The 24,114-nt window shown below is 43.1% G+C and overlaps 1 protein-coding gene across 2 annotated transcripts in view; it reads left to right on the plus strand.

Annotated features, from left to right (window-relative positions):
- The window catches only part of MCF2 (MCF.2 cell line derived transforming sequence), a 181,614-nt gene that overhangs the window by 77,166 nt on the left and 80,334 nt on the right, over positions 1-24,114 (plus strand). For both annotated transcript variants that reach the window (XM_077285261.1, XM_077285262.1), the window contains 2 exons: positions 15,752-15,876; positions 22,621-22,735. In XM_077285261.1, coding sequence (XP_077141376.1) covers positions 15,752-15,876; positions 22,621-22,735 — 240 coding nt within the window. The remainder of the gene's footprint in view (positions 1-15,751; positions 15,877-22,620; positions 22,736-24,114) is intronic.

Here is a 24,114-nt window from a genome sequence, read left to right on the forward strand (position 1 = left end):
GCCCCTCTTCTTTTCTCTTTTTCGCTCTTTCTTCCTTTTTTCCTCTCTCTCTCTAGCCCCTCTTTCCCCTTTCTCTCTCCTCTGAACTCCAAACACTAAAATGGACATCGGGGAGAAGTTTGTGTTCATAGTTCAGCACTGGCCACTAAGTGTCCGTTACGAACCCCGAACATTACAGTTCTGGTTTGCTCATCTCTATTTGTTACCACTGATCGGCATTCATTTTCCCCTATGTTTGTCGTAACACCCAATATATACCTATATAATGCCTCTTGTTGGTTCTCACTTTACACTTTAAGGCAATGTTCAGGCTCCATCTGTATTTTTCATGAATAGAACATGAACTGTCATAATCTATAGAGCCGTTCTATGTTTTTTTATGGACCTTGTGTCTGCAATAAAACACTGGAGACATTTCCATTCTTGATCCAAGGCACAGATGAACATTATTCATCTAAGTCTACGGAATTGTGAGAACCACAGACAGCAGATGAATGCCATCTATGTGCAAACTGTGCACTGTCCATTTCACACATTGCACTAGGCAGGAGAAGCTTTGCAATTTTTTTTGCAGATAAGAAAATCAGTGATGAAACAGTGATGGCAAAAACTGATCCGCTGACCAAATACTCAGTAAGATCAAATCTAAAACACTATATACAAAAAAAAAATACAGCAGGGCTCTGTATCCACTAAGATGTATGCAAACATTGAATATATGACATTTGGACTGCAATAGTGCTATAAATTGGCCAATTCATAAGAGCCCACCAGCCATGACAAGGTGACCTTTCTTTGATGTGACCCTATTATTAATCAAATATGGTTGTTGTAGCTTACAGAGGCTGCTCTATTTTTTTGTTTGCATATTACGCAGTCATAGCAGTTTGTGCCTGTTCCCACTTGCTTTATTCTGTTCGGTGGTGCTGGTCAGTTTTTTGCAGTACACTGTTGGAGGTGGCGACTGCCTCCATAGTTGGCTGAGATTCTCCCATAAACCTAAGGCTGTTGTTAATTATTGCTGGATCCTGTGTTGTGAATTAGACTTTTTTGGCTCCCTCTTGTGGTCACTAGTGATATTACTCTGGGATTGTCTTTCCTCAGTTTGGCACCCACCTGGGTCTTTAGTCCAGGGGTGTTGCTATTTTAACTTCCTGAATTCTCAGTCTGGTGCCTGGCATCGTTGTAATCAGTCCTTTCTGTTTGCTCCTGTCTGCTGGTCCTGGTTTTTGCAAAATTAAGCTAAGTCCTGCTTCCTTGTTTTTTGGTTATTTGTATTGCTCTTATTTTTTGTCCAGCTTGTACTAAATGTGATTCCTGATTTTGCTGGAAGCTCTAGGGGGCTGGTATTCTCCCCCCGGGCCGTTAGACGGTTCGGGGGTTCTTGAATATCCAGCGTGGAAATTTTGATAGGGTTTTTGCTGACCGTATAAGTCATCTTACTATATTCTGCTATTAGTCAGTGGGCCTCTCTTTGCTAAATACCTAGTTCATTCTTACGTTTGTCTTTTCTTCTTACCTCACTGTTATTATTTGTTGGGGGCTTGTATCCAACTTTTGGGGTCTTTTCTCTGGAGGCAAGAAAGGTCTATCTTTTCCCTTCTAGGGTTAGTTAGTTCTCCGGCTGGCGCGAGACATCTAGAAGCAACGTAGGCACATTCCCCGGCTGCTGCTATTTGTGGTGCTAGGATTAGATATACGGTCAGCCCAGTTCCACTGCCCTATGAGCTGGTTTTTTGTGTTTGCAGACTTGGTATTTATTTCTGAGACCATCTGCCATTGGGGTCATAACAGTATGCCAGGCCAAAGTTGAATGGTTATGCATTGCAGAAGTGGGATAATAAGAAAGGAAATTCTGAGTTTTTTTTTTTTCCCTCTCTTTCTTCCTCCCCTTTACCTCTGAGTGGCTTGAGCTTGCTGCAGACATGAATGTCCAGACCTTGATTACAAGTGTGGACCAGCTTGCTGCTCGTGTGCAGGGCATACAAGATTTTGTTACCAGTAGTCCTATGTCTGAACCTAAAATACCTATTCCTGAACTGTTCTCTGGAGACCGATTTAAGTTTAGGAATTTCAGGAATAATTGTAAATTGTTTCTATCTCTGAGACCCCGTTCATCTGGAGACTCAGCTCAGCAAGTTAAAATTGTTATCTCTTTCTTACGGGGCGACCCTCAGGATTGGGCCTTCTCGCTAGCGCCAGGAGATCCGGCATTGGCAAATATTGATGCGTTTTTTCTGGCGCTCGGATTGCTTTACGAGGAACCCAATCTTGAAATTCAGGCAGAAAAAGCCTTGCTGGCTATTTCTCAGGGCCAGGATGAAGCTGAAGTGTATTGCCAAAAATTTCGGAAATGGTCCGTGCTTACTCAGTGGAATGAGTGTGCTCTGGCCGCAAATTTCAGAAATGGCCTTTCTGAAGCCATTAAGAATGTGATGGTGGGTTTCTCCATTCCTACAAGTCTGAATGATTCCATGGCGCTGGCTATTCAAATTGACCGGCGTTTGCGGGAGCGCAAAGCCGCTAATCCTCTTGTGGTGTTGTCTGAACAAACACCTGATTTAATGCAATGTGGTAGAATTCAGACTAGAAATGAACGGAAAAATCATAGACGTCAGAATGGGTTGTGTTTTTACTGTGGTGATTCTACACATGTTATATCAGCATGCTCTAAACGCCTAACAAGGGTTGTTAGTCCTGTCGCAATTGGTAATTTGCAACCTAAATTTATTTTGTCTGTGACTTTAATTTGCTCATTTTCTTCCTACCCTGTTATGGCGTTTATGGATTCAGGTGCTGCCCTGAGTCTTATGGATCTGTCATTTGCCAAGCGCTGTGGTTTTGTTCTTGAGCCGTTGGTAAATCCTATCCCTCTTAGAGGTATTGATGCTACGCCATTGGCGGAAAATAAACCGCAGTTTTGGACACAGGTAACCATGTGCATGACTCCTGAACATCGGGAGGTGATTCGTTTTCTTGTTCTGCATAAAATGCATGATTTGGTCGTTTTGGGTCTGCCATGGTTACAGACCCATAATCCAGTCTTGGATTGGAAGGCAATGTCTGTGTCAAGTTGGAGCTGTCAGGGAATTCATGATGATTCCCCGCCGGTGTCTATTGCTTCCTCTACTCCTTCGGAAGTTCCTGAGTATTTGTCTGATTTTCAGGATGTATTCAGCGAGTCCAGGTCCAGTGCTCTCCCTCCTCATAGGGACTGTGACTGCGCTATAGATTTGATTCCAGGTAGTAAATTTCCTAAGGGAAGATTATTTAATCTGTCTGTACCTGAGCATACCGCAATGCGTTCGTATATCAAGGAATCTCTGGAGAAGGGGCATATCCGTCCATCCTCTTCCCCTCTTGGTGCGGGATTCTTTTTTGTGGCCAAGAAGGACGGATCTTTGAGACTTTGTATTGACTATCGGCTTCTGAATAAAATCACAGTTAAATTTCAGTATCCTTTGCCTCTGTTGTCGGACTTGTTTGCCCGGATTAAAGGTGCCAAGTGGTTCACCAAGATAGATCTTCGTGGTGCGTACAACCTTGTGCGCATTAAGCAGGGAGATGGAAAACTGCATTTAATACGCCCGAAGGTCATTTTGAGTACTTGGTAATGCCTTTTGGGCTCTCTAATGCTCCTTCAGTGTTTCAGTCCTTTATGCATGATATTTTCCGGAAGTATCTGGATAAATTTATGATTGTTTATCTGGATGATATTCTGTTTTTTTCTGATGATTGGGACTTGCATGTAGAGCAGGTCAGGATGGTGTTTCAGGTCTTGCGTGAGAATGCTTTGTTTGTTAAGGGCTCAAAGTGTCTCTTTGGAGTACAGAAGATTCCCTTTTTGGGTTTTATTTTTTCCCCTTCTGCGGTGGAGATGGACCCAGTCAAGGTCCGAGCTATTCATGATTGGACTCAACCCACGTCAGTTAAGAGTCTTCAGAAGTTCTTGGGTTTTGCTAACTTCTACCGTCGTTTTATCGCTAATTTTTCTAGCGTTGTTAAACCTTTGACGGATATGACCAAGAAAAGTTCTGATGTTGCTGACTGGGCTCCTGCAGCCGTGGAAGCTTTCCAGGAGTTGAAGCGCCGGTTTACTTCAGCGCCTGTTTTGTGCCAGCCTGATGTCTCACTTCCCTTTCAGGTTGAAGTGGATGCTTCTGAGATTGGGGCAGGGGCCGTTTTGTCGCAGAGAGGCCCTGGTTGCTCTGTAATGAGACCATGTGCTTTTTTCTCTAGGAAGTTTTCGCCTGCTGAGCGGAATTATGATGTTGGCAATCGGGAGTTGCTGGCCATGAAGTGGGCATTTGAGGAGTGGCGTCATTGGCTCGAGGGTGCTAAGCATCGTGTGGTGGTCTTGACTGATCACAAAAATCTGATGTATCTCGAGTCTGCTAAACGCCTGAATCCTAGACAGGCCCGTTGGTCATTGTTTTTCTCCCGTTTTGACTTTGTGGTCTCGTATTTACCAGGTTCAAAGAATGTGAAGGCTGATGCTCTTTCAAGGAGCTTTGTGCCTGACTCTCCTGGAGTCGCAGAACCAGTTGGTATTCTTAAAGAGGGAGTAATCTTGTCAGCCATTTCTCCGGATTTACGACGTGTGTTGCAGAGATTTCAGGATGGTAGACCTGACTCTTGTCCACCTGACAGACTGTTTGTTCCTGATAAGTGGACCAGCAGAGTCATTTCCGAGGTTCATTCCTCGGTGTTGGCAGGGCATCCGGGAATTTTTGGCACCAGAGATTTGGTGGCTAGGTCCTTTTGGTGGCCTTCCTTGTCACGGGATGTGCGGTCATTTGTGCAGTCCTGTGGGACTTGTGCTCGAGCTAAGCCTTGCTGTTCTCGTGCCAGCGGGTTGCTCTTGCCCTTGCCTGTCCCGAAGAGGCCTTGGACACACATATCCATGGATTTCATTTCAGATCTTCCAGTGTCTCAGGGCATGTCTGTCATCTGGGTGGTATGTGATCGCTTTTCCAAGATGGTCCATTTGGTATCTTTGCCTAAGCTGCCTTCCTCTTCCGATCTGGTTCCTTTGTTCTTTCAGAATGTGGTTCGTTTACACGGCATTCCTGAGAATATCGTGTCTGACAGAGGATCCCAGTTTGTTTCCAGGTTCTGGCGATCCTTTTGTGCTAAGATGGGCATTGATTTGTCGTTTTCGTCTGCCTTTCATCCTCAGACTAATGGACAAACGGAGCGAACTAATCAGACTCTGGAGGCTTATTTGAGGTGTTTTGTTTCTGCAGATCAGGATGATTGAGTGACCTTCTTGCCGTTGGCTGAGTTTGCCCTTAATAATCGGGCTAGTTCCGCTACTTTGGTTTCGCCATTTTTCTGCAACTCTGGTTTCCATCCTCGTTTTTCCTCGGGACATGTGGAGCCTTCTGACTGTCCTGGGGTAGATTCTGTGGTGGATAGGTTGCAGCAGATTTGGAATCATGTGGTGGACAACTTAAAGTTGTCACAGGAGAAGGCTCAGCGTTTTGCCAACCGCCGCCGCGGTGTGGGTCCCCGACTTCATGTTGGGGATTTGGTATGGCTGTCTTCTCGATTTATTCCTATGAAGGTCTCCTCTCCTAAATTTAAGCCTCGCTTCATCGGTCCTTACAAGATATTGGAAATCCTTAATCCTGTGTCCTTTCGCTTGGATCTTCCGGTGTCGTTTGCCATTCACAACGTGTTCCATAGGTCTTTGTTGCGGCGGTACGTTGTACCTGTGGTTCCTTCTGTTGAGCCTCCTGCTCCGGTGTGGGTTGAGGGCGAGTTGGAGTACGTGGTGGAGAAGATCTTGGATTCTCGTCTCTCCAGGCGGAGGCTTCAGTATCTGGTCAAGTGGAAGGGCTATGGTCAGGAGGATAATTCCTGGGTGGTTGCCTCTGATGTGCATGCGGCCGATTTAGTTCGTGCCTTTCACGCTGCTCATCCTGATCGCCCTGGTGGTCTTGGTGAGGGTTCGGTGACCCCTCCTTAAAGGGGGGGTACTGTTGTGAATTAGACTTTTTTGGCTCCCTCTTGTGGTCACTAGTGATATTACTCTGGGATTGTCTTTCCTCAGTTTGGCACCCACCTGGGTCGTTAGTCCAGGGGTGTTGCTATTTGAACTTCCTGAATTCTCAGTCTGGTGCCTGGCATCGTTGTAATCAGTCCTTTCTGTTTGCTCCTGTCTGCTGGTCCTGGTTTTTGCAAAATTAAGCTAAGTCCTGCTTCCTTGTTTTTTGGTTATTTGTATTGCTCTTATTTTTTGTCCAGCTTGTACTAAATGTGATTCCTGATTTTGCTGGAAGCTCTAGGGGGCTGGTATTCTCCCCCCGGGCCGTTAGACGGTTCGGGGGTTCTTGAATATCCAGCGTGGAAATTTTGATAGGGTTTTTGCTGACCGTATAAGTCATCTTACTATATTCTGCTATTAGTCAGTGGGCCTCTCTTTGCTAAATACCTAGTTCATTCTTACGTTTGTCTTTTCTTCTTACCTCACCGTTATTATTTGTTGGGGGCTTGTATCCAACTTTTGGGGTCTTTTCTCTGGAGGCAAGAAAGGTCTATCTTTTCCCTTCTAGGGTTAGTTAGTTCTCCGGCTGGCGCGAGACGTCTAGAACCAACGTAGGCACGTTCCCCGGCTGCTGCTATTTGTGGTGCTAGGATTAGATATACGGTCAGCCCAGTTACCACTGCCCTATGAGCTGGTTTTTTGTGTTTGCAGACTTGGTATTTATTTCTGAGACCCTCTGCCATTGGGGTCATAACAATCCTGAATAGTTTTTCACAGAGAAAGATAATTTTGGGGTAAATCAAAGACTGTTCACAGAAAAAATCCCCAAAAATATTAAAATTTAACCTTTATTAAACCAATTAATTAAAAAAGACCAAAAACTGTGCACTTACAAAAACCATCACCAAAACACAATCAAACAACAGGAAAGGCCGGGACAGTGCCAAGCCCTACACTCACTGAATGCACCCTGCCTACTTGCGGAGGTTGGCACCCTATTATCCTACGCAATGGCGCCCCCGCTCCTCGTCGGCTCACCCTGCTACCCCTGCAAAACCCTGTCTGGAAGGCAGGATTGAAAAAAGATCATCCATACGGGTGCTCAGAAATGGATAAAATTGATGGCAATGTCTGGTTGAGCCTATACGAATATCTGGCTGAAACTAATAGTCTCTTAATAGCTAAATCAGCTTAAAATAGGAGAAAGTGCTACAGTGCTATATTTTAAAAAATGTTTTTTCCAAAAACCCTCATGGAAACATATGCATATATATTCTCTTAGTTGGTTAAATATATTGGGAACCCCTCTCAAGATGCTGTCCCAATGTTTATAAGAAGAAAATTATTGTGCTACACACTCGTACTTCATATAGCCACACATTGTCATAATGAACTTTTTACAATGTCCAGGTCGGCCAACCAATATATTTGCATCAGATAGATCACTTTTTACTCAGTCAAAATAAACCATTTTAACTCAAAAGAATCCCTTTTCACTCAACGCGTTTCCCCTCTTCCTTCTTTTTAAAGAGGTTCGTCAGGAGTACAACCAAATATCAAAGGGTTACTTAGCTTTCATATGTTTTTCATCATTTTGAGCGGTGTGGATAGCTGCACCACCGGGCCGATCCCCTTTCTGTGTAGCGCTAGCGGTTTTTGTAAGTGCACAGTTTTTGGTCTTTTTTAATTAATTGGTTTAATAAAGGTTAAATTTTAATATTTTTGGGGATTTTTTCTGTGAACAGTCATAACAATCCTGCCTGCCCCTTAAATCCTGTCCCATTAGCCCAGGTGGGGCATATTTGATAAATATTAGGTTAATGGTCCCATCAAAGAAATATCACCTTGTCATGGTTGATGAGCTCTCATGAATTGGCCAATTTGTATGCTAACATTATACAAGTACACTCACTGGCCACTTTATTAGGTACACCATGCTAGTAACGGGTTGGACCCCCTTTTGCCTTCAGAACTGCCTCAATTCTTCGTGGCATAGATTCAACAAGGTGCTGGAAGCATTCCTCAGAGATTTTGGTCCATATTGACATGATGGCATCACACAGTTGCCGCAGATTTGTCGGCTGCACATCCCAAAGATGCTCCATACAAGGCAGGATGGATCCATGCTTTCATGTTGTTTACGCCAAATTCTGACCCTACCATCCGAATGTCGCAGCAGAAATCGAGACTCATCAGACCAAGCAACGTTTTTCCAATCTTCTACTGTCCAATTTCGATGAGCTTGTGCAAATTGTAGCCTCAGTTTCCTGTTCTTAGCTGAAAGGAGTGGTACCCGGTGTGGTCTTCTGCTGCTGTAGCCCATCTGCCTCAAAGTTCGACGCACTGTGCGTTCAGAGATGCTCTTAGGCCTACCTTGGTTGTAACGGGTGGCGATTTGAGTCACTGTTGCCTTTCTATCAGCTCGAACCAGTCTGCCCTGTCATGATCTCCATGGCCAGAGAACTAGCATAAGCCTCAATAGGAACAAGCTCTTGGAAGATGTAACTGTACTGACCATGAACTAAACCTACCGCATCATCTAGAAGTAGCCAGGTAGCATGTCCTACTTTTTATCCCTATATGCCCAGCGCCGGCCGGAGAACTAAATAATGCTAGCAGAGGGAAATATAAGACCTGACTCACCTCTAGAGAAATGCCCAAAAAGGAGACAGAAGCCCCCCACATATATTGGCGGTGATATGAGATGAAACAACAAACGCAGCAGGAAAATAGTTTTAGCAAATTTGAGGTCCGCTTTCTAGATAGCAGAAGACAGAAAGCATACTTTCATGGTCAGTAGAAAACCCTAACAAAACACATCCAGAAATTACTTTAGGACTCTGGCATTAACTCATAATACCAGAGTGGCAATTCCTGATCAACAAGAGCTTTCCAGACACAGTAACGAAACTGCAGCTGTGAACTGGAACCAAAATACAAAAACAAAACATGGACGAATGTCCAACTTATCTAGTAGATGTCTGGGAGCAGGAACAAGCACAGAGAGGCTTCTGATAACATTGTTGACCGGCAAGCATCTAACAGAGAAGCCAGGTTATATAGCGACACCCAGATCTAATCAGAACAGGTGAACAGGGAAGATGATGTCACAAGTTCAATTCCACCAGTAGCCACCGGGGGAGCCCAGAATCCAAATTCACAACAGTACCCCCCCCTCAAGGAGGGGGCACCGAACCCTCACCAGAACCACCAGGGCGATCAGGATGGGCCCTATGAAAGGCACGAACCAGATCAGAGGCATGAACATCAGATGCAGTGACCCAAGAATTATCCTCCTGGCCGTATCCCTTCCACTTGACCAGATACTGGAGTCTCCGTCTGGAAACACGGGAGTCTAGGATTTTTTCCACAACGTACTCCAACTCACCCTCAACCAACACCGGAGCAGGAGGCTCAACGGAAGGCACAACCGGTGCCTCATACCTGCGCAATAACGACCGATGAAAAACGTTATGAATAGAAAAGGATGCAGGGAGGTCCAAACGGAAGGAAACAGGGTTAAGAATCTCCAATATTTTATACGGACCGATGAACCGAGGCTTAAACTTAGGAGATGAGACCCTCATAGGGACAAAACGAGAAGACAACCACACCAAATCTCCAACACAAAGCCGAGGACCAACACGACGGTGACGGTTGGCAAAAAGCTGAGTCTTCTCCTGGGACAACTTTAAATTGTCCATCACCTGCCCCCAGATATGATGCAATCTCTCCACCACCGCATCCACTCCAGGACAATCCGAGGATTCCATCTGACCGGAGGAAAATCGAGGGTGGAACCCCGAATTACAGAAAAACGGGGACACCAAAGTGGCAGAGCTGGCCCGATTATTGAGGGCGAACTCCGCCAATGGCAAAAAAGCAACCCAATCATCCTGGTCAGCAGACACAAAACACCTCAGATATGTCTCCAGGGTCTGATTAGTCCGCTCGGTCTGGCCATTAGTCTGAGGGTGAAAAGCAGACGAAAAAGACAAATCTATGCCCATCCTAGCACAGAATGCCCGCCAAAATCTAGACACAAATTGGGTTCCTCTGTCAGAAACGATATTCTCAGGAATCCCATGCAAACGAACAACATTTTGAAAAAACAGGGGCACCAACTCGGAAGAAGAAGGCAATTTGGGCAGGGGAACCAAATGGACCATCTTAGAAAAACGGTCACACACCACCCAGATGACAGACATCTTCTGAGAAACAGGCAGATCTGAAATAAAATCCATCGAGATGTGTGTCCAAGGCCTCTTAGGAATAGGCAAGGGCAACAATAATCCACTAGCCCGAGAACAACAAGGCTTGGCCCGAGCACAAACGTCACAAGACTGCACAAAGCCTCGCACATCTCGTGACAGGGAAGGCCACCAGAAGGATCTTGCCACCAAATCCCTGGTACCAAAAATTCCAGGATGACCTGCCAATGCAGAAGAATGTACCTCAGAGATGACTCTACTGGTCCAATCATCAGGAACAAACAACCTATCAGGCGGACAACGATCCGGTCTATCCGCCTGAAACTCCTGCAAGGCCCGCCGCAGGTCTGGAGAAACGGCTGACAAGATAACTCCCTCCTTAAGAATACCTGTGGGGTCAGAGTTGCCGGGTGAATCAGGCTCAAAACTCCTAGAAAGGGCATCCGCCTTAACATTCTTAGAACCCGGTAGGTACGATACCACAAAATTAAACCGAGAGAAAAATAATGACCAGCGCGCCTGTCTAGGATTCAGGCGCCTGGCGGTCTCAAGATAGATCAAATTTTTGTGGTCAGTCAATACCACCACCTGATGTCTGGCCCCCTCGAGCCAATGGCGCCACTCCTCAAACGCCCACTTCATGGCCAAAAGCTCCCGATTCCCAACATCATAATTCCGCTCAGCGGGCGAAAATTTACGGGAAAAGAAGGCACAAGGCCTCATCACGGCGCAGTCAGAACTTTTCTGCGACAACACTGCCCCAGCCCCGATCTCAGAAGCGTCGACCTCAACCTGAAAAGGAAGAGTCACATCAGGCTGACGCAACACAGGGGCAGAAGAAAAACGGCGCTTAAGCTCCTGAAAGGCCTCCACAGCATCAGGGGACCAATTAGCAACATCAGCACCCTGTCTAGTCAAATCGGTCAATGGCTTAACGACATCCGAAAAACCAGAAATAAATCGACGATAAAAGTTGGCAAAGCCCAAAAATTTCTGAAGACTTTTAAGAGAAGAGGGCTGCGTCCAATCACAAATAGCTTGAACCTTGACAGGATCCATCTCAATGGAAGAGGGAGAAAAAATATATCCCAAAAAGGAAATTCTCTGAACCCCAAAAACGCACTTAGAACCCTTGACACACAGAGAATTAGACCGCAAAACCTGAAAAACCCTCTTAACTTGCCGGACATGAGAGTCCCAATCATCCGAAAAAATCAGAATATCATCCAGATACACTATCATAAATTTATCCAAAAAATCGCGGAAAATATCATGCATAAAGGACTGGAAGACTGAAGGGGCATTAGAAAGACCAAAAGGCATCACCAAATACTCAAAGTGGCCCTCGGGCGTATTAAATGCGGTTTTCCACTCATCCCCCTGCCTGATCCGCACCAAATTATACGCCCCACGGAGATCAATCTTAGAGAACCACTTGGCCCCCTTTATGCGAGCAAACAAATCAGTCAGCAACGGCAATGGGTATTGATATTTAACCGTGATTTTATTCAAAAGCCGATAATCAATACATGGTCTCAAAGAGCCGTCTTTTTTTGACACAAAGAAAAAACCGGCTCCTAAGGGAGATGACGATGGACGAATATGTCCCTTTTCCAAGGACTCCTTTATATATTCTCGCATAGCAGTATGTTCAGGCACAGACAGATTAAATAAACGACCCTTTGGGTATTTACTACCCGGAATTAAATCTATAGCACAATCGCACTCACGGTGCGGAGGTAGCGAACCCAGCTTGGGTTCTTCAAAGACGTCACGATAATCAGACAGGAACTCAGGGATTTCAGAGGGAATAGATGATGAAATGGACACCAAAGGTACGTCCCCATGAGTCCCCTTACATCCCCAGCTCAACACAGACATAGCTCTCCAGTCAAGGACTGGGTTGTGAGACTGCAGCCATGGCAATCCTAGCACCAAATCATCATGTAGATTATACAGCACCAGAAAACGAATAGTCTCCTGGTGATCCGGATTAATACACATAGTCACTTGTGTCCAGTATTGTGGTTTATTATTAGCCAATGGGGTGGAGTCAATCCCCTTCAGAGGAATAAGAGTCTCCAAAGGCTCTAAATCATACCCACAACGATTGGCAAAGGACCAATCCATAAGACTCAAAGCGGCGCCAGAGTCGATATAGGCGTCCGTAGTAATAGATGACAAAGAGCAAATCAGGGTCACAGACAAAATAAATTTAGACTGTAAAGTGCCAATGGGAACGGATTTATCAAGCTTTTTAGTACGCTTAGAGCATGCTGATATAACATGAGTAGAATCCCCACAATAGAAACACAACCCATTTTTCCGTCTAAAATTCTGCCGCTCGCTTCTGGACAGAATTCTATCACACTGCATGTTTTCTGGCGTCTTCTCAGTGGACACCGCCAGATGGTGCACTGGTTTGCGCTCCCGCAGACGCCTATCGATCTGAATGGCCATTGTCATGGACTCATTCAGACTTGCAGGCACAGGGAACCCCACCATAACATCCTTAATGGCATCAGAAAGACCCTCTCTGAAAGTAGCCGCCAAGGCACACTCATTCCACTGAGTAAGCACAGACCATTTACGGAATCTTTGGCAGTAAATTTCAGCTTCATCTTGCCCCTGCGATAGGGACATCAAAGTTTTTTCTGCCTGAAGTTCCAAATGAGGTTCCTCATAAAGCAAGCCCAAGGCCAGAAAAAACGCATCCACATTGCGCAACGCAGGATCCCCTGGTGCCAATGCAAAAGCCCAATCTTGAGGGTCGCCGCGGAGCAAGGAAATCACAATCCCAACCTGCTGTGCAGGGTCTCCAGCAGAACGAGATTTCAGGGACAAAAATAACTTACAATTATTTCTAAAATTCTGAAAGCTAGATCTATTCCCTGAGAAGAATTCCGGCAAAGGAATTCTCGGCTCTGATACCGGAGCATGAACAACAAAATCTTGCAAACTTTGTACTTTCGTGGCGAGATTATTCAAACCTGCAGTTACACTCTGTAGATCCATTATAGACAGGTGAACATAGAGCCATTCAAAGATTAGAAGGAGAGAGAAAAAAAAGAAAGACTGCAGCATAGACAGACTGGCAAGTGATCCAATTAAGAGCACACTAACTACTAGAGAAAAAAAAAAAAAAAAATTTTCAGCAGACTTCTTATTTCTCTCCTTTCTCAGCCAAGGATTTTAACCCTTTAGTGGGCCGGTCAAACTATCATGATCTCCATGGCCAGAGAACTAGCATAAGCCTCAATAGGAACAAGCTCTTGGAAGATGTAACTGTACTGACCATGAACTAAACCTACCGCATCATCTAGAAGTAGCCAGGTAGCATGTCCTACTTTTTATCCCTATATGCCCAGCGCCGGCCGGAGAACTAAATAATGCTAGCAGAGGGAAATATAAGACCTGACTCACCTCTAGAGAAATGCCCAAAAAGGAGACAGAAGCCCCCCACATATATTGGCGGTGATATGAGATGAAACAACAAACGCAGCAGGAAAATAGTTTTAGCAAATTTGAGGTCCGCTTTCTAGATAGCAGAAGACAGAAAGCATACTTTCATGGTCAGTAGAAAACCCTAACAAAACACATCCAGAAATTACTTTAGGACTCTGGCATTAACTCATAATACCAGAGTGGCAATTCCTGATCAACAAGAGCTTTCCAGACACAGTAACGAAACTGCAGCTGTGAACTGGAACCAAAATACAAAAACAAAACATGGACGAATGTCCAACTTATCTAGTAGATGTCTGGGAGCAGGAACAAGCACAGAGAGGCTTCTGATAACATTGTTGACCGGCAAGCATCTAACAGAGAAGCCAGGTTATATAGCGACACCCAGATCTAATCAGAACAGGTGAACAGGGAAGATGATGTCACAAGTTCAATTCCACCAGTAGCCACCGGGGGAGCCCAGAATCCAAATTCACAACACTGCCCATTCTCCTCTGACCTCTGGCATCAACAAGGCATTTCCGCCCACAGAACTGCCGCTCACTGGATTTTTTTTCTTTTTCGGACCATTCTCTGTAAACCCTAGAGATGGTTGTGCGTGAAAATCCCAGTAGATCAGCAGTTTCTGAAATACTCAGACCAGCCCTTCTGGCACCAACAACCATGCCACGTTCAAAGGCACTCAAATCACCTTTCTTCCCCATACTGATGCTCGGTTTGAACTGCAGGAGATTGTCTTGACCATGTCTACATGCCTAAATGCACTGAGTTGCCGCCATGTGATTGGCTGATTAGAAATTAAGTGTTAACAAGAAGTTGGACAGGTGTACCTAATAAAGTGGCCAGTGAGTGTATATTCTACACAAGAGAAAAAAATAAACAACTGAATAAGACCTAATGTAGTGGCAAATAAAATCTAGTCTGGCAAGGTCACCCATGAGCACTTACGCCTGTGCAATTATATAAAGTAGAAGATTGCAGCACAAGAACAGGTATGCTGCCTTGGCTTAAAGGGATATTCTCATCTCCAAGATCATATCCCAATATGTAGTAGGTGTAATAATAATAATATTAGCAAATACCTACATTTAGAAATGTAGTATAGTTTTTCTGATTCACTGTGTCTCTTTCCTCATGTGCAGGCATTGCAGGACCTTAGGTATCCATGGTTACGACCACTATCTACTAGTTAACTAGCTGTCACTGTATCAGTGGTCGTATAGGATCTTGGAGATGGGAATACAGCTTTAAGGATAAAATGGTCACGTGACTGTGGAGAAGAGGATGTCTAAGGAAGAAGTTTATCTTCATCCATACTGCTGACATGTGAACACATGTATTATGAAACATCACTAGCAGTCATCCTAATGGTTAAATCAATAATAATCATCAATAATAAAATTACAAAACACTTAAAAAACAACACACTTTGTAATTTTAATCTTATTAATCTTATTAAAAATCTTCTCCACCCAGAAGAATGAAGGGATATTAAATTTTATTGTTTAATATTCGCTGTCTAGGTTAACAGCCAATGCTGCAGTGTAGCATGTGCAGCACTTACAAGCTCTTTTCTGTGAGCACTGATCTAGCGTAGGCACAGTGTTGGCAGCTCTACTATTCCTGCCCTCCTCTGATGTTGCAGCACTGGAGGAGGGCACAGTTCATACCAGCAGAGCTTACAAGCATCTGGTCCAAGCGTCCAACCTTTAGGAGCGCACCGTCCCCCCGCAAACAGGAAGCCGGGAGGCAGAGGAGCAGTGCGCTCCCGAAAAGGACTGATGACAATAATTCTTTAAACACTAGTCATACAAAAACAGCATACTTTCATGATACCCTTTCATATGGTCCATGACTCCTTAGAAGAAGTTTCCTACATGTTCAAGTGAACATATAGGAAATGTATCGCTGATGTTCAGTAAACTGTATATATTTCAAAATGTCTTATATTTCTGCATACTAAAAACTCCATTATTATTTTTAATTAATTAATTAATTTTTTATTTATTTATTTAACTCTGCACGTGTTATTACCATATTCCCATGTTAACACAAAGTACAATAAATGTATCACTTCTATTTGCAGAAAGACATTACCTCAGTAACACAAGAAGGAGGTTTACTGCTCAACAGTTTTGAACAACCAAGCACAAGTTTAGTTACGGAGCACGAAACCTGTGAAAAACATGGCGATTGGGAAACTGTGAACAGGTAGAAAACATACAGTTTATGGTAACACATACAGTACAGACCAAAAGTTTGGACACACATTCTCATTTAAAGATTTTTCTGTATTTTCATGACTATGAAAATTGTACATTCACACTGAAGGCATCAAAACTATGAATTAACACATGTGGAATTATATACTTAACAAAAAAGTGTGAAACAACTGAAATTATGTCTTATATTCTAGGTTCTTCAAAGTAGCCACCTTTTGCTTTGAAGACTGCTTTGCACACTCTTGGCATTCTCTGTACTGTATATAGTTTGTTTTTTTTGGCGCATGATACCTTAGACATTTTTCCCCCTTTTGAAGCCTACAAAGACTGAAGAATACAGAGTCCACAATAAGTATATAAGCAAAGGACAGCGCCACATCCGGGAGTGTCAGGCAATAACACACTTTATTCTGCCTCCTGCGGCAACGTTTCGGTCCGAGGACCTTTGTCAAGCACAGTACAGTCACCTCTTAACCACCATTATATACCATTAAGACCACCCCCATAGTTAACACAGAACCAATGGCAGTGTCATGATCACATAGAAAAAAACATCAGTATAACAAATTACATAGAAACGCATAAAAACACAATTATACACTACCCAGTACATATAGTATTCGTCCCCTAGTGTAAACACACCCCCTGATCACTCTTATGATAACATACCAGTCCCCAAACGTAGTCTCTGCAGCCCTGGCTATCCGGATGTAAACACACTGTGTCACCCTATCAGAACCGTGCTTCAGCCGTTGCCATAGTGCAGTGGGCGTGTGCAGGGCCAGTGCGGCCCAATCAGACACCAGTGCCGGTCACATGTGACCGCACTGAGTCATACAGGCAGCGTCCACTGTCACCCTCCTCCACAAGCACCAGCAACGCTGCGCACGCCTGGGCAAAGGATCCTCCCACCGAACTCCCACATCATCCCCATGGAAACAAATTACAACAGTTCACAATGCTCTATAAGAGCGCCGGTCCGGATACAGTTCAATACAACTATGGAGACACATTACAGCATTCCATAGTGTTTAGTACGCCGGTCCAAATACAGTTCATTATAATCATAAAAGCCAGTATTTATCCAGATGCGATGTTCCACTTTCTTCCTTCAGAACACAAGTTCGATTCCAAAAAATGGACGGTCCACAACATCATTGTCCCAGTGCGCATATATTTATAGTCTTATCCTTACAAAGAAAGCCAGCACGCATTCTTTCAGGGCTCCACTTCTCCACTCAAGTGGATAATGTTGTGTCCATAGTTTCACAATTTTGACTTCACATAGCCATGTTGAAAAAGAGCATCGGGGATATCCATTATTACCCAGATCCAGTAACATTCTGATAGAAACCAATGCATAAATTCAATTTGATTGGTATTATAAAGCATCCCCCTGTTCCTTGGATATCACACCAACCCTGCAAAGATACATAAAAAACATACAGGGGGAAAACAAATCCAATCGTACAGTGTGTAAATTAATACCAAATTGGCGCAAAAGCAAAACCTTACATATATCAAATTGAATATATGAACATCTATCCATCTCACCAACATATATCTCTAGATGCAATTATATTATAAACTAAACATACGCTAATAGGGCTCAACAGCTAACAGCATTTAGAGTATCCATCATGTATATCATAATTCATAATTCTCTTTAAGGGAGAAATAAATGGCTCAAAAGCTCCCATATAATAGGGGAATTAGGGATAATCAAAATTACACCACCGTACATGGGTACTACATCAAATCACATCATAAATTTAAAATCATGGTTAAAAGCAATACACCGGCGAGGATCCACAACCAACCCACTTAAACGCTTATAGGAGACAATTCTGTGGATATTCTATATTCATACCCCTTGGAAAGAGCGTGTCCAGGTCAAAAATCCATTGGAGTTCCCTTTTCTTCAAAATAGAGACCCGGTCTCCGCCCCGTCTCAACACAGGGACGTCATCTATTACTCTATATCTCAGTTGATTAACCGAGTGTTTCATCTCATGGAAGTGTCTGGGTACTGGAAGTTCAATACGTTTAGTCCTAATTGTGCTCTTATGCTTGCTGATCCTGGCCCTAACCTCCATTGTGGTCTCTCCCACATAGTAGAGACCACAAGGACAGCTAAGGACATAGATCACAAAGCTACTTTTACACGTATATCGTCTCCGTATCTCATATTTCTTACCCGTGTGGGGGTGATAAAATACCGCCCCCTTCACCATGTTATTACAACACGCACAATTAAGACATGGAAAGTTCCCCAAACTCGGGCGACTCAGAGTAGTCTGTAGATCCTTTTTAGAACTTCCAATATCAGACACCACCAACTCATCTTTAAGATTTTTATTTCTCCTGTAGGAGAATAGAGGGGGCAATTGAAATTCCTGAACATTGATATGACCTCTACTGAGCAATGGCCAATGCCTCCGTATCACTCCAGAGATCCGGTTGCTAAGGCCATTGTATGCCGTGACAAATGGAATTCTCTTATTGGTCATAACTCCTGTCTTAGGTTTTAAAAGTTCAACCCGTTCTTTAGATAGAGCCTTAGTTTTAAATCTCTCCAGATCAATTCTGGGATATCCTCTGGCAAGAAATTTTTGACACATTTCACTCAATCTACTATCCACTTGAGTGTCACTTGAGACAATCCTCCTCACTCGCAACAATTGGCTCCATGGCAAAGACTCCACCATGCGACGTGGATGCTCACTGGAGAAATGCAACAGATTGTTCCTATCTGTATGTTTAACAAATAGGTCGGTATAGAGGAGACCCTCAAATTTGTACACACAAGTGTCCAGAAATTGCATCCTGGATTGTGAGCACTCCATAGTGAACCCCAAGCCAGAATGCACACTGTTTAGGTACAAAAAGAACTGTTCAAGCTCAGTACGATCCCCATCCCACACCAGGAAGATGTCGTCGATGTAGCGCCGCCAGCCCCTAACATAGCTCCAGAACCGCGAACCATATACGTGTTCACCCTCCAGGACAGCCATATAGATATTAGCATATGTGGGGGCACTATGGCAACGGCTGAAGCACGGTTCTGATAGGGTGACACAGTGTGTTTACATCCGGATAGCCAGGGCTGCAGAGACTACGTTTGGGGACTGGTATGTTATCATAAGAGCGATCAGGGGGTGTGTTTACACTAGGGGACGAATACTATATGTACTGGGTAGTGTATAATTGTGTTTTTATGCGTTTCTATGTAATTTGTTATACTGATGTTTTTTTCTATGTGATCATGACACTGCCATTGGTTCTGTGTTAACTATGGGGGTGGTCTTAATGGTATATAATGGTGGTTAAGAGGTGACTGTACTGTGCTTGACAAAGGTCCTCGGACCGAAACGTTGCCGCAGGAGGCAGAATAAAGTGTGTTATTGCCTGACACTCCCGGATGTGGCGCTGTCCTTTGCTTATATACTTATTGTGGACTATGACCAGGAGGACCCCCTGGTGTGGACGTGCGCTCTGATGTCCATGAAGACAAAGTTGGTATTGGGTGCGGTCTGACTTTCTTTTTGGTTGGATTTTGAAGAATACAGAGTGTCTGATATGTGCCTTATTTGGACTGTATTTCAATATGATTCTGTCTATAAGACCTAATTTTCTATTTTATAAACTTAATACAAGCCTAAGTTCCTTGTACAATCCTTCCCAGCTGGAGGAGTTACAGCACCATATCAATAGTGAAGGCACAGAAGAGGTGTCATGATCAGAGAGTATGAATTGGTGTCCAGCACCTGAATTTAAAGTGGTTTTCTGAGCTCAAAAAAACTTCTGCGTGCGCTCCGTGACTGCAGATTGCCGAATAGTGACCGTGTCTAATATGCACACTGTCAGGATTCCCCTCTATTTTCCTTCTATTCAGAAAAGCAGATGAGAATTTAGTAGATACATGACCATAAGTATGTAAGTTATACACTTGCAATCACTTGGTTGCCCAATTGCACTGGAAATACAGGGGCATCCTGACAGTGTGCACCTTGCACACTGTCACGATTCAGCAATCTGCAGTGTGACCGCAGAAATTTTCTCTTGAGCCAGGAAAACCAAAAAATATATTACTACACAGCGGCCACAATGCTTTTATACTTGTTTCATTATTTCGGTGTTATTAAAACATGCAAAATAAAACGCAGTTTAATAAAGCCCATAAAAGTTAAATTAATCCTATATACTGTGCAGTGACAATGTTAAAAAAATGAATTTTATCATTTGCATATAAAGAAAGATATGTTACTACTTTTTTTAACAGCTGCTAAAGGGATTTTTTTTTTTTTTTTAATAAAACAAATGTTATTTACCACTCTGAATCCGCCATGCTCCAGCATTGCTGCTTCATTGGTTTCCATTGGGACTGGAAGTAATGACATCTTGTCCATTCAGTTATCTGACCGCTGAGACCACTGACTTCCTACAGGGTCAGGTGACTGAATGGACGGGATGTCATCACTTCCTGTGAGATGACAGCCCTCTAGTGGCCATTGCAGGTTGCCAGAATATGATCTTTTAGATGTACATATATATGTACAGGTCCTTCTCAAAAAATTAGCATATAGTGTTAAATTTCATTATTTACCATAATGTAATGATTACAATTAAACTTTCATATATTATAGATTCATTATCCACCAACTGAAATTTGTCAGGTCTTTTATTGTTTTAATACTGATGATTTTGGCATACAACTCCTGAAAACCCAAAAAACCTGTCTCAATAAATTAGCATATCAAGAAAAGGTTCTCTAAACGGCCTATTACCCTAATCTTCTGAATCAACTAATTAACTCTAAACACATGCAAAAGATACCTGAGGCTTTTAAAAACTCCCTGCCTGGTTCATTACTCAAAACCCCCATCATGGGTAAGACTAGCGACCTGACAGATGTCAAGAAGGCCATCATTGACACCCTCAAGCAAGAGGGTAAGACCCAGAAAGAAATTTCTCAACAAATAGGCTGTTCCCAGAGTGCTGTATCAAGGCACCTCGATGGTAAGTCTGTTGGAAGGAAACAATGTGGCAGAAAACACTGTACAACGAGAAGAGGTGACCGGAACCTGAGGAAGCAGTGGACTGAGTCTGGTGTGGAAACATCCAGAGCCACCGTGCACAGGCGTGTGCAGGAAATGGGCTACAGGTGCCGCATTCCCCAGGTAAAGCCACTTTTGAACCATAAACAGCGGCAGAAGCGCCTGACCTGGGCTACAGAGAAGCAGCACTGGACTGTTGCTAAGTGGTCCCAAGTACTTTTTTCTGATGAAAGCAAATTTTGCATGTCATTCGGAAATCAAGGTGCCAGAGTCTGAAGGAAGACTGGGGAGAAGGAAATGCCAAAATGCCTGAAGTCCAGTGTCAAGTACCCACAGTCAGTGATGGTGTGGGGTGCCATGTCAGCTGCTGGTGTTGGTCCACTGTGTTTCATCAAGGGCAGGGTCAATGCAGCTAGCTATCAGGAGATTTTGGAGCACTTCATGCTTCCATCGGCTGAAATGCTTTATGGAGATGAAGATTTCATTTTCCAGCACGACCTGGCACCTGCTCACAGTGCCAAAACCACTGGGAAATGGTTTACTGACCATGGTATTACTGTGCTCAATTGGCCTGCCAACTCTCCTGACCTGAACCCCATAGAGAATCTGTGGGATATTGTGAAGAGAAAGTTGAGAGACGCAAGACCCAACACTCTGGATGAGCTTAAGGCCGCTATTGAAGCATCCTGGGCCTCCATAACATCTCAGCAGTGTCACAGGCTGATTGCCTCCATGCCACGCCGCATTGAAGCAGTCATTTCTGCCAAAGGATTCCCGACCAAGTATTGAGTGCATAACTGAACATTATTATTTGATGGTTTTTTTGTTTGTTATTAAAAAACACTTTTATTTGATTGGACGGGTGAAATATGCTAATTTATTGAGACAGGTTTTTTGGGTTTTCAGGAGTTGTATGCCAAAATCATCAGTATTAAAACAATAAAAGACCTGACAAATTTCAGTTGGTGGATAATGAATCTATAATATATGAAAGTTTAATTGTAATCATTAAATTATGGTAAATAATGAAATTTAACACTATATGCTAATTTTTTGAGAAGGACCTGTATATACAGTGGATGTGCTGCTTTATATTAGAAGATAAGAGCCCCGACACAATAAGGATAAAGCAAAGGGAGTCAGGAGTCTGTCAGCCCAAACTGAAGGTACAAAGCAAGTATACTGACTTATAGGGGATATAGCTCTTTATAAAAATCACACCTATATTGGTCTAATGCGTACAATATGCAGAATTGGATATTCCAAGTTCAAACTGAAATCGCAGCATGCTGCAATTGTTTTTCAAGGACAGATTCTGTCATTCCCAAAAATTGGTCATGAACAGTGCCCCACTGAATATCAGCGATGAAAATTCAGATATCAATTGTCCAATGTCTACAGCGGTGTGAGCTAGTCCTAAAGGTGTGAATGTCATAGGAACAATATGTGCTGCAAAGCTATGTACTTGGTGATTATGGTCAGTTTGGTCTTACATACACCATTAATATGTTATCTAGCAGAGATGTGTGAATGTAAATATAATAGGTGAGCATTCACTCGAAATATTGCACTCACAATTCTACTATGAGCATATACTATGTGATATTGGATTTTGTGGTGGCATCTAATGCCCTGTTCTGGGAGCTATGAACTAGTCACAAGTCTCTGTTTTAAAGGTTGCTGGCACAGTTACATGAGATGGAAAGCGCTTTCGATGGTTTTTGGGAGAAACACCAGCTAAAAATGGAGCAATATTTAGAACTGCTCAAATTTGAACAGCATTTCCAAGAGGTACAGTATAAGTGTACATGATACGTTATCGGATTAGTCAATAAAATGTCACATATCGTATTATTATTGGAATAAGATTTTACCCCACTTTAACCTAATTTTCAGATCCAACCCACCCTAATTTCATCTCAGTATCACACAATTTTATTACATTAGATCACCATAAAGAGATTCATTTTTTACAGACACTCACTTACCCAAAATACTTATAATAATCTATCAACCACCAACAACAGATGGAGCCAACAAACAGAGTCAAAATTGTAACTTATAAATTATCCCCAATAAATATCAAACACATTTCCGATAAAAATACACATTATATATACACTGTGTATATATACGTATATATACATATATATATATATATATATATATATATATATATATACATATATATATAGTACTAGTGCATACATGTGATAAATACAAGAAAGATGAACAATAACCCCCCAAGACAATAAAAGAAAGAAATGCCTTAAAAACAGCAGGAAGCCCCCTCCTGCACACAGCGTCGGCCTGGAGCACCTTGGGTCCACCAGAGAAAATTATTCTCGGGACCACCCAGGACCACCAGTTGTGTGGTAAAACACACTAATATCAGGTGTAATAAGGTAGTACACTTCCTAATGTTACAGAAAGATCATTTTGATACAAACTCAATGATAAATGTCCCCTGATGTGTATTAACCACTAAACCAATGTTTATAGCACCAGTATGGTGGATGAGGTTTTATGACATCTCATTTATACACTGAGAAAGTCCACGGTGTGAATTGACCAATGAAGATTTGACATGAATAATGTGTAAATTTATGCTGCGGATATTCACCACCAATTTCATCCTTTGTAAAACAAAGGATCAGGTCAGTGGTAAAGGTGCAACATTACATAGTAGTAAACTGAGCAATACCTGCACAATATCTGCACAATATCTACACAATATCTGTGTGGATATTTTCGCTGTTATTTTGCAGTGGGATGTCCATTGTAGAAATTCTGCAGAAAATACATTCTGTGAATTTACTCACTAATAGCGGTGGGGGTCCTATACCGGAGACATCGGAGTGATATCAAAACAGCTATTCCCCCCATACACTTTTTATGGAAATCTTTCTGCCACCTTTAAGGCCATAACTTTTTATGAAAAGCCTCATTTTGTTGGTATTAGAGGAAGAAAACTTTTAGTCAGTCGGGGGTGATGCAGGGAGAGGGGGCTCAGGGAGTGCTCAATCAGTAGGGGTGATATGGGGATAGAGGGCTCAGTCAGAGGTGATGCAGGGGGAGCAGATGTGGTCAGTCATGGGTGATACAGTAGAAAGGGGCTCAGTCAGGGAAGATACTGGCCAGGGAGTGCAGTCAGGGATGATATAGATGGA

Source organism: Ranitomeya variabilis, chromosome 2 (genome assembly GCF_051348905.1).
Source record: "Ranitomeya variabilis isolate aRanVar5 chromosome 2, aRanVar5.hap1, whole genome shotgun sequence".
Classification (NCBI taxonomy): domain Eukaryota; kingdom Metazoa; phylum Chordata; class Amphibia; order Anura; family Dendrobatidae; genus Ranitomeya; species Ranitomeya variabilis.